This window comes from Dicentrarchus labrax, unplaced genomic scaffold, assembly GCF_905237075.1.
Source record: "Dicentrarchus labrax unplaced genomic scaffold, dlabrax2021, whole genome shotgun sequence".
NCBI lineage: Eukaryota > Metazoa > Chordata > Actinopteri > Moronidae > Dicentrarchus > Dicentrarchus labrax.
The window spans coordinates 20,433,004-20,446,971 of NW_026136705.1; the positions used below are offsets into that span (position 1 = coordinate 20,433,004).

General features: G+C 42.3%; 1 protein-coding gene across 4 annotated transcripts; it reads left to right on the forward strand.

Annotated features, from left to right (window-relative positions):
* The first annotated feature begins 135 nt into the window (after nt 1-135).
* Nucleotides 136-13,900, forward strand: tcerg1b (transcription elongation regulator 1b (CA150)). Of its 4 annotated transcripts, none has more exons than XM_051400539.1 (21): nt 136-262; nt 1,704-1,935; nt 3,433-3,585; nt 4,095-4,356; nt 4,458-4,700; nt 6,064-6,123; nt 7,219-7,416; nt 7,687-7,793; nt 7,973-8,061; nt 8,188-8,348; nt 8,796-8,877; nt 9,001-9,136; nt 9,427-9,516; nt 9,636-9,754; nt 9,953-10,103; nt 10,310-10,474; nt 11,289-11,471; nt 11,690-11,869; nt 12,003-12,086; nt 12,319-12,419; nt 13,014-13,900. In XM_051400539.1, the coding sequence occupies exons 1-21, from the start codon at nt 216-218 to the stop codon at nt 13,213-13,215; spliced, it is 3,045 nt and encodes a 1,014-aa protein (XP_051256499.1). In that variant the 5' UTR covers nt 136-215; the 3' UTR covers nt 13,216-13,900. The 4 variants fall into 4 exon arrangements, with proteins under 4 accessions (XP_051256499.1, XP_051256501.1, XP_051256498.1 ...); XM_051400538.1 differs by having other exon boundaries at nt 195-283; XM_051400541.1 differs by lacking the exon at nt 6,064-6,123.
* The last annotated feature ends 68 nt before the right edge of the window (nt 13,901-13,968 follow it).

Below are 13,968 nucleotides of genomic sequence, written 5' to 3' on the forward strand. Positions count from 1 at the left end.
AACTCCCTGCACACTGCCTGAACAAAGACATCCTGTAAAAGTGGATCCAAGCACACCAATGAATGCTCAGCCAAACCTCCCAGAAAACAATCACCAACCAATCAGAGCGCACAGACGTCGGGCTGCGCTGTGATTGACACCAACGCTCGGCCAATAGGAAGCAGAGAAAGCACGTAGGGGCGTTTCCAGGAAGAGAGCGGTTACATTTTCCTGTAATGGCGGACCAGGGAGAGAGCGAGACTATCGGGTTCAGCGACAACAGGTCAGATAAATGGCAAATAAGGTGCTAAGATTAAACTCACTATTAAGCATGAGCTGATATTTAGTACGGAGTCGGTCGGCGGTGTTTTCCGGTCGGGAGGTTGCGATAAACGCGGGTTTCACCTGTGAATGTAGCCACGCTAGCTCGTTAGCTCCTCGCTAACTAGCCTGTGTTGCCGAGCGGCTCGTCCGTGCTCTCCGCTCGTGACACGCGGTAAACACAGGCAGCCAGGTCACATACACCGACCCGTATCTTCCTCCCTCACTGGGCTTCCCACCTCGCCAGGACCCCCCCTCTCCACGACATTGTGTTCAGACTCAACTCTTGTTTTAGGTTTTTTCTGTACGCGAGTGTTAGTGTAGCAATAGCCAGCTAGGTTAGCCAAGCTATGCTACATTCATTGGGCACACAACTCCGTCCGTGGTGTTTTGAATGAACTGGCTTTCTGTTGCTCTGTTTGGGAATAGGCTTCCCTTTTTATCCGATTGAGTGTTGGGTTTTATTTGTTTGTCAAGGTATGCAGTCTTTTATGTGGCCAACAGGATATCGCCCTGAAGAGTTCAACATTTAAACATATTACAGCCACATAACGTAACGTAACTACAACACCCACAAACATCATCCTGTCGGTGTTATTGTAACTTCAAGAGAGTATTTGTGCAGCTCAAAACTAACTGCGTCCTTCTCAATAGAAAACCTCTAACTTAAGTCTGCCTGGGTTGTAAAGCAAGTATCACTCTGTGTTATTTTGTATGACTTGCAAATATGTAGATGTTGTTAATGTTCATAATTTGTTGCGTTAACTAACAATATGGATTAAGTGCGAAGAGGATTTTCTTCCAGAATGATTTCTGAAATAGTTGAGACTAGCAGGTGAAGGGGACAGCTTCAGTGGGACTTCATATGCACTCTGATATCATGATAACTTTGCAAGTTGCCACACCTAGATAGATGTTGTGATCATCCTATAGTTAGTGCAATAGCCCCTTTTTATGTTGTAGAATTACCTACAGATTTGTGTAGTAGTTTAACAGCAAATTAGCTTGTTTGTATTGATTAAAGTGGTGATGTTGGAGAGTTTTTTTTGTCAGTGCTACTCAGTGATCTGCCATCAAACACTGGTTGTAAATTGATAAGCAATGTAAACATATATCGCGAGACGGTTAGATTGTGATATGAATATGTGAAGATTTAAACTGGTGAGGTGATTGTGTTGGGTGAATCATTATGCACAGTTTATACCCTATCTCAGAAATAAAAAAAGAATCTCTAATTCTCTAGAGAAAATAATATTTTGTAGATTTTTGTGTGAGAAAATCTTTTTCCGTCCTAATTTGTCTTCAATCTGTTAAGAACTTAAGAAAATTGTATTGCATTGTGAACCCACTATCATGAAATGTTTTGAATTGTGAGTTAAACTTGATGTTGTTTTGGCGTGCAGAATGGTGCAGCAGGCAGTGCGGTTCCGCGGCCCTGCGCCTGCACCCGCGCCTGCCCAGACCCCAGTGTTGCGAGGCCCTCCGCCACTCCTTAGGCCACCGCCACCTCCTTTTGGGATGATGAGAGGGCCACCGCCGAGACCCCCATTTGCACGTCCACCCTTTGATCACAACATGCCGCCCATCCCACCACCAGGAGGCATGCCACCACCCCTCGGACCACCTCATCTACAGGTAACCCGTTTCCCATTCTTATATGACGTGCATGTTTTTCTTTATGGATGTAGAGATAAACTCTCATATTTCTGCTTTAAGCTTCTTTCTTATTGACAGTTGCAGTACCTATGCTACTGCGATTGATATCCTTTTAATATCTTGCCTATAAATACTAGAATCTCGGATTCCACTGATTAACACACCTTCATCTAAACCCGTTCAGACACACTGACCCATTGTGGTGGTCTGTTTGAATGGGTCAGCATACGTCGTCAGCAGACCCTCCTTCACAGCTTCCCTCTTTGGTTAACTGGCATTTCTATCAAGGATGTAATTGGAAATTTGATGATACCAAACGGTCAATCAACATTTAAATGATCCCATTAAAAAAAGTGAAAGATGAGGTGAGAGAAGATGAAGAGAGAGAAATACACGTGAGTGAATGAGAGAGAAGGGCAGTGTGTTCATGGATAGACAGAGGTGAAACTGAAACTCGGCTTCGATCAGGAAATTATTCAGCAGAATTATCAGTGAAGTCCACTGCTGACTGTCTAATATGATTGGGTCCATCATCGCAGGTCCAACACATGTTAGACCAGCATCATATGTGTATCTCCTGTGGAAATGGTGCTGTTAACCTGTATACTCTGTCCTTTATTGCAGTAGTGGTGGCCCACAGTCATTGTAATGTCACAGGGATAATGTCAGTACACTAACTTATATTTGACTAATTAGTACTAATGGCGGTAATCTACATATTACACTTTTCTTCTTCTACTGTTTATATTCAAAGTCGTCTGATCAAGAGTATTAATTAAATAAGAGTAAATGCTGTGTGCAGTCCAAAGTTAAGTCAAAAGAAAAGGGTAAATCCTTCAGCAGAGGTGTGATCTTATCGATCAGTGGTACAGCCAAATAAAAGACATACATTTACGGTATGTACCATGGTTTTGGGGTTTGGCATGCTACAGCTGATAGACTATTACTTGTGCACCGCCAAAACTTTGCGGGTAAAACTCAACCTCTACAATTTCTGTTTCACACGTGTGAGTAGTAAACATAAACAGGTTATTTTGATAGTAGTTGTTTGGGTCACAGGGCGCACTGAACCGAGGCAGTCGCATACCAAACGAAAGGTCCTGTACCAAATGTTTCAGGACAAATACACATAATGTTGCGCCTCTACTTTTAATCATTAGAACAAGACACAAAACAAAATCAAGTAGGAATATGACAAACAGGGTTTTATAATGTCCTTGGCTACCACCTTCTTCTTAATTGATTCTTAGATGCAGTGTGATTCTCACTTGTATGATACAAAATTGACACACAAACCACCCAATTTGAGAGGTTTCAGTAAGCTCTGACTGCAGGCTCAATAGTCAGCAGCTTATCTGACTGGCCACTTTTCCATACCCAATTAAGTCACATTTAGTTGTTTTGGGTAATTTATATTCCTAACAATACTCCTGAAGATCTGAAAATGGAATGCTGGGTCTCAATGTTTTGCTACAGAGACCACCGTTCCTTCCCCCTCCCATGGGGAATCTGCCGCCTCCTCCAGGGATGCTGTTTCCTCCTGGGATGCCCCCCATTCCTACATCTGGAACCCCTACACTCAACCCTGCAGAGGAGATCTGGGTAGAGAACAAGACGGCAGAGGGAAAGGTAAACTTCAACAAACAACAGACTTGCACATAGCAGGGTCCCTCTACTGGTTTATGCAGGCTGGAAAATATGGAGAATGAATTAACGATTTTACAGTATCTTTAAAGTTTTTCCAAAAGTATATTCAAATTTAGGAACATATCGCCCTCGAGCCCCAGGGGTTGTCTGATCATGTGGAAGTCTAAGAGCGAAATATTGTACTACAAATCTAATACACAACTATACATTGCTGAAGGGATCCACTAACCCACTAAAATGATTTGTTTCACTGGGGAATTATTGTGTTTACACACACACACACACCCTGATCAAGGAAAATCCTGTGGTAAATTGTCTAATTATTATCTTTATAATATTGGGCTGGTATTTTAAAATAAGTAATTTGGATTATTACAATATTTAAAAAAATTCAGCAGTGTGATTACTAAGGGTTGATGCTAAATATAACTTATATTGTAGTTACTCTTTGTCAAGTTAAGTGTTTTTCTTCTCTATGATCCATTCAACAGGCATATTATTACAATGCCAGGACCAGAGAGTCGTCGTGGAGTAAACCGGATGGTGTGAAGATCATCCAGCAGTCTGAACTCAACCCTCTACTTGTAGCAGGGGGTTCTGTGACGGGTGTGACTGCAGCTGCCAGCTCCAGCAGTGTTAACACTACAGCCAGCACAGCCTCTCCGACTCAAGCCCCGTCCACAACCCCCTCCCGCACAATAACCTCCAGTCCAGACTCCACCTCTGCCCATTCCCCCTCTGTGACCATTGCAGGTGAGTACACAGTCGAATATCAAGCGCACACAAACACACACACACACAAAAGCGCAAAACTAAAAATTCCTCTTTTTGTTTGTCTTTTTTCCCCCAAAAAGCCACTGTTGTAGCAGACCTCAATTCTGTTGCCACAGTGACCTCAGCTGTTGCTGTGTCTCCAGTCACTGTAGTAACTGTTTCCACGGTGCCATCGCCTGTTACAGCGGTGCAGACCGTGCCTCTGCTGCCTGCAGCCCTGCCTCACAGCGTGGCCCAGCCCACCGCTGCCATACCTGCCTTCCCCCCTGTCATGGTGCCACCTTTCAGGGTGCCCTTGCCGGGAATGCACATCCCTCTGCCAGGTAAGAGCAAGAAACTAACAGGACACACTATCTAGCTGTTTCAGCATTTCCCAACAGAGTCTCGCTGATTGAGTATTCCAGTTATTTAATTACTCTGATGCTAATAGGCTACTTAGCTGTATAAATGTTTTGTAGCATCTGGCATGTAGTTTACAGTCTTGATGGAAAGTCTGAATCAGCATTATGGGTGAATCTTTGATAACAATAAAAAAATGAGGGTAGCCAGTGGAACACCACAGGAGGATATGATGATTGACGTGCAAGGGACAATGCACACAAATTAACACAAGGACTTAAGTCCACTATGTTAATCTGCCAGATTTAGCCAAACACTAATTTTCATCTCCAGTTCCTGGCAGGTTGATGGCATATCAGAAACATTTAAAGAAAACGCACAAAAGCACGTAAGCACAGAAGGACAAATTGTATTAACACAATGGTCAAATTGTGTGTATGTCATAACCACATGACTCATAACGGACATTACAGGAAAACATACACATGAGCACAGCCAATTAGTAACAGAAATAACAGAAGCTCTAGATTATGTATCCAGATAAGTATCCACCAGTAACCACTGTTTTATAGATTTGGAGAAGGAGTTGAGGGATGTAATGTTCCTTAGTTCTGTGGGTAAAGTATTCCAGATATGTGCTGCTCGATAGGAGAAGGCTGACTGCCCAAAGGTACTTTTTGATTTAGTTTAAGACCATGGACATTTTGTATACAGTGTTTAGTGGCTTAAATTTAAATGTAGGCTTATGTAAATGCTCCTGTTAGTCCTCTGTGTTTGCTTTCAAGTCTTTTTTTCTGTTGCTTACCTCTTCTCCTCCTCTGTTGTTTGTCTTATTTGCGTCTTTCTTTTCTCTCTGTCCCTCATTTGGACATAAATTGATTGCAAGAGATCATTCAGGTAGTTCATTTCCTCAGTTTATTGTGTTCTTTGTGGACCAAGTGTCAGATGGAGCTAGGTATACATGAGGCCTGATGGTTATTCAGCTGACAAATATCAGACTGAGAGCTTCCTGACTGGTGTTCCAACATTATGCTTTTTTAAATTATTATTTTCTTTGTTTTATGTTTATCATAATTGTCAGTGTAGCAATGTCCTCCAAATTCTTAGTTTGTAAACCCAGTGAACACTGTGCTCATTCTTAACATCTCTAAATACTTTACAGCCACATAAACGTACTGACTAACTAACGTAACAGTGATGCACCATCCAAAATTTCGGCCGTGTGTTTGTCTGACTCGGGCCACACACTCACACACACGCACACACAAACTCTTACACACCGTGTTAGTTGATGTCTAGTGTCCTGCTGTGTTCAACCAGATGCTTGCTTGTCCGTTGTTCTTGCAGGTGTAGCAATGATGCAGATAGTAGGTGCACCCTGTGTAAAGGCAGGCCACAGCGCCAACGGTAAACACCCAGCCGCTCGCCTCTCAGATCTACAGTAGATGGCATGGTAGTGAATGATATCTGCATAAGTCATATGTTTTATATAGGAACCCTCAAACAGTGGCATGGTGGTGAATGGTGTGAACATGATCCATCAGGTGTACAGTAGTGAAATTTCCTCCATTCCAACAGACAGAGGCAGAACATACAGCCTGATTGTTGTAGCCTAATTTGGACTCATTAGTGATTATACCTCCAGATTTAAAATTATCAGTTTACTGTGTTTACTCTGCAAGGCATACACCCCATACAGCATTTCATCACCAGCATATTTTCAAGATGTTTTACTGGACAACTTGCTTGCTTGCATTTGCTTGTTTAAAACAAACAGGAAAGAAAACTATTCCCTGGTGCAAACATTAGAGCACTCAGCGTTCACTAAGTGACGAATGCACTTTGCTCGTGTGTTCCTCAGGAAATGTTAGGTAAAGTGTAAGACTTCATTGTTTTGCTTTAGTAAATGAGAAGACACTTGATTGTAATTAGCATCTAAATTGTTAGATTGGGCCAAGTTGTAGATTTTGAGGTGTGTGGTTGGTACTGTAAACAAGTTGAGACCCATCTTTGTGAGGACAGATCCCATAACGCCAGCTGCTGTTGCCTTGTAGTGATTCAGTAGCAGTTAGGGCTACATGTTGTGGTCATGTGGTTGTTTTCTTTTGTGGCATGGTTGTTTGTGTGGTCACTGCTTTGTTTGTTTGTGTATGTGGCCTGTGTTTGTTGTCAGTTATGTTTCTTGAAGGCAGAAGTTTCTTCAGACAGAATTCCTTTCATTTCACTCACTCATCTTCTCCTAGATGACTTGGCAAATACTTAGAGGGACAGTGCTTTTATGTTGAAGTGAGTCTTGTTCTGCCTGTGGAGCTGTCTGCTTTTTTTCTGCTAACACATTATTGAATATTAGTGGGCTACCTCGGACATGACATTTCACAAATTGATGTATGAACTAATGTCTCTTCTAGAGTTTAGTCCACTGCAGTTACTATTAGTGGCTCAGACAGAAAGAAGACTCTCAGCCAATCATGGTCTGTCTCTTTCCTCTCTGACTAATGACAGGCATGCTTCCTGGTATGGGCCCGCCTTTAGTTTCCATGATGCACCCACAGCTGGCTCTCTCTGCAGCTCCCTCCATGGCTGGATCATTGCAGCTGCCTGAGTGGTCAGAGTACAAAACAGCTGATGGGAAAACATACTACTATAACAACCGAACACTGGAGTCCACCTGGGAGAAACCACAGGCCCTGGTGGAGAAAGGTAGGCACTGCCGGCTAGTGCACACACACAAGCTTTGTCAGAAAAGATGCACAGCCAAACACACAAGAACCCTGATCCCACATTAGCTGTTTTAAGATTGACCTGTGTCACTCGCAGGTATGACTGGTGATTAACAGGTTTAAGCTAAGGAAACTGAACATTAAACTATGGTAAAATTGATGACAAGCTGCTTTTCTTGACCTTCACTACACCACTTTTACTTAACTCATAGTTTGTGTCTGTGCGCCTTTTTCTCCTCCCCGTCTTCAGAAAAAGAAGCAGAAAAGATCAAGGAGCGTCTGGCCCAGGAGGAGGCTGAGGCTATGGAGATGGAAGATGAGGAGAACAAATTAGAAAACACTAATAATGTCAAGGAGGTATGTGAAGAGTCAAATTACCTGCTGGAACAACAAAGAAACTAATTTTCTCTGTCTCAGATTTTGAAATTCAAATGTGCTTTGTTCCTATGACCCTAATTAAGTACAGTAGTACATAGTATCTGTAGTATACTGATATAGTGAACTGATTTTTTCATTACCTTTTTTTTTTTTTCAAGGAGCCTAAAGAAGAAGAGATGACTGAAGAGGAAAAAGCAGCTCAGAAAGCCCGGCCTATAGCCACTAACCCTATTCCTGGCACACCATGGTATGCACATCACAGCCCACACCATCTCTCCCTCCACTTTACTGCAATAAATCTAATGCCTTCTTGTTTCCCCTTCTCTTTGTGCGTGCTTGTACGTCTATCAATGTGAAATGTGGTATGGTACAGGTGTGTGGTATGGACGGGTGACGATCGCGTGTTCTTCTACAACCCGACAACAAGGCTGTCCATGTGGGACCGGCCCGAGGAGCTGGTTGGTCGAGCTGATGTTGACAAACACATCCAGGAGCCGCCTCACAAGAGAGGCCTGGAGGACACCAAGAAGACAGGTGTGGACTACACTCACAAGCATTAGTTGCGTGCCATACCATATAACACTGCTTGGGACATCCATTGTCATTAAGCATTGTTTTGGGTGACGCATGTGCCTCGAAGTAATTGGCGTACGTTTGTTAGCAGCCGTTCAAGCAACTACTGCATTCAGAAAACCGATTAGACCGACGATTTAAAAGTGCTGAGGTTTCTGATCGTCTGGTATCACGCGACCACATGCGGACAAACACATGTTCACATGCAGTCAGTAATTATGACAATATATAATAATGATAATGAGACGTAAGCAATTTGATTTCTTGTTAGTGTTGATAACTTGAAACAATAAAATGTACAAAGTCACAACACCAGTGGCCAGAGAAACACATGTGCATGATGGCTGCTATCATATGTATGCTACAGTGTGTGTAGTATTTATTTAGTGTTTGTGTGTTCATACACAGGTGTCAATAAGGAGGAACCAGAATTAGCCATTGCTACTGAAGAGAATCAGGACGAGGAGCCAACTAAAGCCAAAAAGAGAAAGTAAGTCATGCGTGTCTCGCCTTAGTTAACATTATAATACTGCAAAGGTCACCCTATATCTCTAAAAAATATGCTGTCAACCCTCCTGATGCTCTTCTGACCTGTGTGGTGTCACTCTCACAGGAAGGAGGATGTGAAGGAAGCAGACTCTGAGAAGGAAGCGGCAATGGAGGCAGAGCTCAGAGCTGCCAGAGAACGAGCTATAGTGCCACTAGAGGCACGGATGACTCAGTTCAGAGAAATGCTTCTGGAGAGAGGGGTAAGACAAATTTTATTCTGAAGTTACTACATATATCTGTGTATCTAGGCACAGGCCTATGGTAGACAGGAAAAACCTATGCATGCTTTGAATTTTTCTGTAGGTTTTAATGGACATTCTTAATTATTCCTTTGTGTCTTAATTACTTGAGCTGTTCTTACTTGTTAATTAAATTATATTGTCATGGAAAAAATAGTGAAATTTGACATAATAGTGTTGTGATGTAGTGTTTTAAGTTTTAGCTGTCCGTTTAATGCCTGTTTTATCCGTTTTTCCATCCATCCATTTAGGTGTCTGCATTCTCGACTTGGGACAAAGAGCTTCATAAGATTGTGTTTGACCCACGTTACCTTCTGCTCAACCCAAAAGAGAGAAAACAGGTTCGGTTTCTCACGTGTTTCTGTCTCTTGTTACTCACGTGTTACTCTTTCTCACTTTCTCACAGTATTGTACCGGCCATTATTTTTAAGTCATATATTTATGTTTACGTCCACTTCAGGTGTTTGATCAGTATGTGAAGACACGAGCAGAGGAGGAGAGGAAGGAGAAGAAGAACAAGCTGATGCAGGCCAAAGACGAGTTCAGGAGGATGATGGAGGATGCAAAGCTCACACCTAGGTAAAGGGACTGGCCACTTATCTACAGTTATTTTACCATATATTTGCAATATTTACTATTATAATATATTATTAGTATTAAACAAAAGTAATATCTCGTTGTGGTGAATAGATCATTTAATTTGGATGTTTATAACTGTTCGCTTTGCTTCAACATTGTAAATTTAATCTCTTTTTCTTTTGGGTTTTATCTTTACAGAACAACGTTTAGTGAATTTGCAGTGAAGCACGGCCGAGACCCACGATTTAAGACCATCGAGAAGATGAAGGACAGGGAGGCTATCTTTATAGAATTCATCACTGCAATGAGGAAGAGAGAGAAAGAGGACTCCAAGTCCAGAGGAGAGAAGGTATCACCCACACTCAAATATCAATGTACAGTATCTCTCTCTAGAACAAGAATGTGATGTTTTGTTTTTTTTAGGTTAAAGAGGTCGACTGACCATGAGTCAAGACCTATGCAGGCTTTTCTTACCTTGTTGATGTGCCTTGAGAAAGTTACTGAGGTTCTGCCATCTGCACAGTTTTGATGTGTGTGTGTGTGTTTTACTCTCAGGTGAAGCAAGACTTCTTTGATCTCCTAACTGAGCAGCACATAGAGGGAGGCCAGCGGTGGAGTAAAGTGAAAGAGAGGCTAGAGACTGACCCACGATACAAGGCTGTGGAGAGCTCCGCACTCAGAGAAGAACTTTTCAAACAGTACATGGAAAAACAAGCCAAGGTAGGAGCAGTTCTCTGTATGGGGGATGATTGCTTCAATGTGTATCTTCTAGTGATATCTGATCTGATGAAGATATTGTTGAACATTTCTTATTTTACTTTTGTAGCTGTGGGTATAAATTAGATGGTACACAATTGGATGGTGTTAGTAATAGATTAATCGGACACATACCTGATTGTTCTCCCCCCCCCCCCATTTATTATTTTTATGGAAATAATATGCTGCCACACGGCCAAGACAACATCCTAAAAAATATACCCGAATATACACATGACTGCATAGAACAGAGGGGTACCTGCACTATCTCCACATTTTTGCTGTAATCCACACCAAATTAAGGGAAAATACTGCAATACATTCTCAATTTAATGTCCTACTTTAATAGTATGAATTAGTATGTGATTTCGAACACAGCCACTGACTCCTAATGAGGGTGTTGCATTATGGGTTGTTTGTAGACTCATTGTTGCTATGCTCGCCAGTTTCTTTAGGTCCATTTATAGAGTCTGTCTTCTTATCAGCGTTGTCTCATATTCGGTTAGAACGGAACATTTCTTCTCTGTGCAATTAGTCAACTTGGAATCGAGGATATTACGTGACTACTCAATCAGTGAGAAAGACTCAACATGCCTAGTATAAATAGTGTTGTCCTTGTGATTGACTTTAAATGTCAGGAGGAGCATTGTAAAGTTAATTCCTACCCATTTATAACCAAATTATTTAATCAACTAACCCTGATTTACGGTTCTGATTTCAAGCTACTCATCACATAACAAATAAAGATTACACAGACAACGTGTGTCATACTCCACAGAGCGTGGACATCGATAAGGAGCGGGAGTTGGAGCGGCAGGCTCGCATCGAGGCCAGTCTCCGAGAGAGGGAGCGGGAGGTGCAGAAGGCCCGATCAGAGCAAACCAAAGAGATCGACAGAGAAAGGGAGCAGCACAAGAGGGAGGAGGCCATCCAGCATTTCAAAGCTCTCATGTCTGATATGGTGAGATCCTCTGCAGCTGATTGTAGCCATAGTTGTATGTCCTCACTAACCCCCTGCAGAAACAAATCAGATTTTAGAGCTATGATTGTGACTGCAGGGATTATTATTTGGGACGTTTAAGATATAAGTATGTTGGCAGGAGCACAAGACGGACTAGTGTCCAGAAACTTTGATCCCATGGAGCATTAAATGAATGTTTGTGTTTGTTCATTCCTCAGGTACGGTCTTCAGATGCAACGTGGTCAGACACGCGCCGTAACCTGCGGAAGGACCATCGCTGGGAGTCAGCATCACTGCTAGAGAGAGAGGAGAAGGAAAAGCTGTTTAACGAACACGTAGAAGCACTGGCCAAGAAGAAGAAAGAACATTTCAGGCAGCTACTGGACGAGACCAGCATGGTAAAGACTCTCTATTTGTTTTTATTTCTTGCATGTGCACACAAATACTACTCAAGACTTAATGTCACGTCCATTTCTACACTTTATCACTTATTTTGATCGACTTTTTAAGTGTATTTTGTTTGTGTTGTAGATAACTCTGACAACTACGTGGAAGGAGGTGAAGAAGGTCATCAAGGAGGACCCTCGGTGTATCAAGTTCTCCTCCAGTGACAGAGTAAGACTCTTAATGAGTAACCTCCTGTCTGCTTGTATAATTATAAAATAAAAAGATTAGTCACTTTCTGACAATTATTTACTTTGAGTGTTGTGACTCTAGTGACCCAACTTCTGATTTGATCAAAAGGATTGTTGATATTTTTATGTCTTAAAAAGATTTTGGTTAGAGTATAATTAGGTTTTAAATGTTTCCTGTGAAATGGAGTCTGATGTGTTAACCTCTTTTGTAGAAGAGACAGCGGGAGTTTGAAGACTACATCAAAGACAAGTACATCACAGCCAAAGCTGACTTCAGAACCCTGCTAAAAGAGACAAAGTTCATCACATACAGGTCTGTACATTCACTCTTTACAGACTAGATAATCAAAACTGTCATTAATAGTAATTAAACATATTACAAAGTGTTGTTGTACGTATAAATTCAATATACCTAACCTGATTCAATTAGAATTATTCGAGATTCTAACCTGTTATACGACTTAAGTATCTATAAGCAACTTCATTTGTCATAGTCTTATTATTTTCTCACGTCTTTAGATGCAGTTTCAGTTTATTTTCCCCAATATTAAGCAGACTGTTTGACAAACCTTTAGAATTAATATGCAAAGTCCTTGGCTCAGTAACTTTGGTAAATGATTGGAAGATTCTTAGACAAGTAGCATTTAAGTCACGACAAACTGCAAACTGTCATTTAACACTCTTCTTGTGTCACTTACAGACAGTCGCAGTTGTTTTTTAACGCCCATCCAGTGAAAATATTTGAGTTTAAGTGACTGTTGCAAAGGAAAGTCTGGTAGTTGACTATAGCTTTAATGAAGACTCATAAACCACAGTCTCCCCCAGAATCTCTCGTGCACAAAAAGGAAAGCACTGTTACCATCCTGCTTCTGAGTGCCCTCTGCTTTTCTGTCCTCTCCTCCCCCAGGTCGAGAAAGCTCATCCAGGAGTCAGAGCAGCATCTGAAAGATGTGGAGAAGATCCTTCAGAACGATAAGCGGTACCTCGTTCTGGAGTGTGTCCCAGAGGAGCGCAGGAAGCTCATCATGTTCTACATCGAAGACCTAGACCGCCGTGGCCCACCACCTCCCCCCACCGCCTCTGAGCCCACCCGACGATCTACAAAGTGACCAATTGCATCATCTTCTCGGCCGGTGCCCTACTCCTCCTTGCCCTCCCTTTGGCCAGAGCATGACCCCAACAACCCCCTGAACCCCGCCCTCCAGGCCCACGGCTGGCCTCGCAGTGTTATTGCTGGGGGTCATGTTGCTTAGAGATGTACCATAGAGATGAACGGTTAAGGTCTCTGTGTTATGTCGCCTCTTAGCCCTGTAATAGCCCAACATTTAAGGCAACAGCAGGGAACAGAGGTTACCTGATCTCAAGGTGACCCATGACCCCTCACCTCTGACTGACCAGATTAGAGGGAGAAGGGATAGTGATAAGGCTGCTGCCTGAGCAGCCACAGAGGTGTAAGATAGTGGATGTAAATGAAGTGTGTGAGAGAGAATGCGTCTGCGTCTGTGTGTGTGTGTGTGTGTGTGTGTGTGTGTGTGTGTGTGTGTGTGTGTGTGTGTGTGTGTGTCTGCGTGTGTGTGTGTGTGTGTGTGTGTGTGTGTGTGTCTGCGAATGTGTGTGTGTGTGCGTGTGTGTGTGTGCACGTGTCTGAGGCGTCCTTAAGCCTTACTGCTCCACTGTGCCAGTCATTGTTTCAGCGGCTCAGTGTGAATGTTAGTTTCTGCTCAGTGGTTTACTCCGATGTCGCAGCAGTTTCTCTGTTGAATGAAATAAAAGCAACTTCCACTGTTTTTTCAATATTGTCGTCCTGTGAATTTTTTTTATTTTTGTTTATAAATGAACATCTCTAAACACACTTTACACAT

Bases quoted from the DNA above. Each gene is read 5' to 3' on its own strand.
- tcerg1b (XM_051400538.1), top strand. From the start codon at position 216: ATGGCGGACCAGGGAGAGAGCGAGACTATCGGGTTCAGCGACAACAGG. The intron at 7,794-7,972 runs GTATGTGAAGAG...TTTTTTTTCAAG, and splicing joins ACACTAATAATGTCAAGGAG to GAGCCTAAAGAAGAAGAGAT. The intron at 8,062-8,187 runs GTATGCACATCA...GGTATGGTACAG, and splicing joins CCTATTCCTGGCACACCATG to GTGTGTGGTATGGACGGGTG.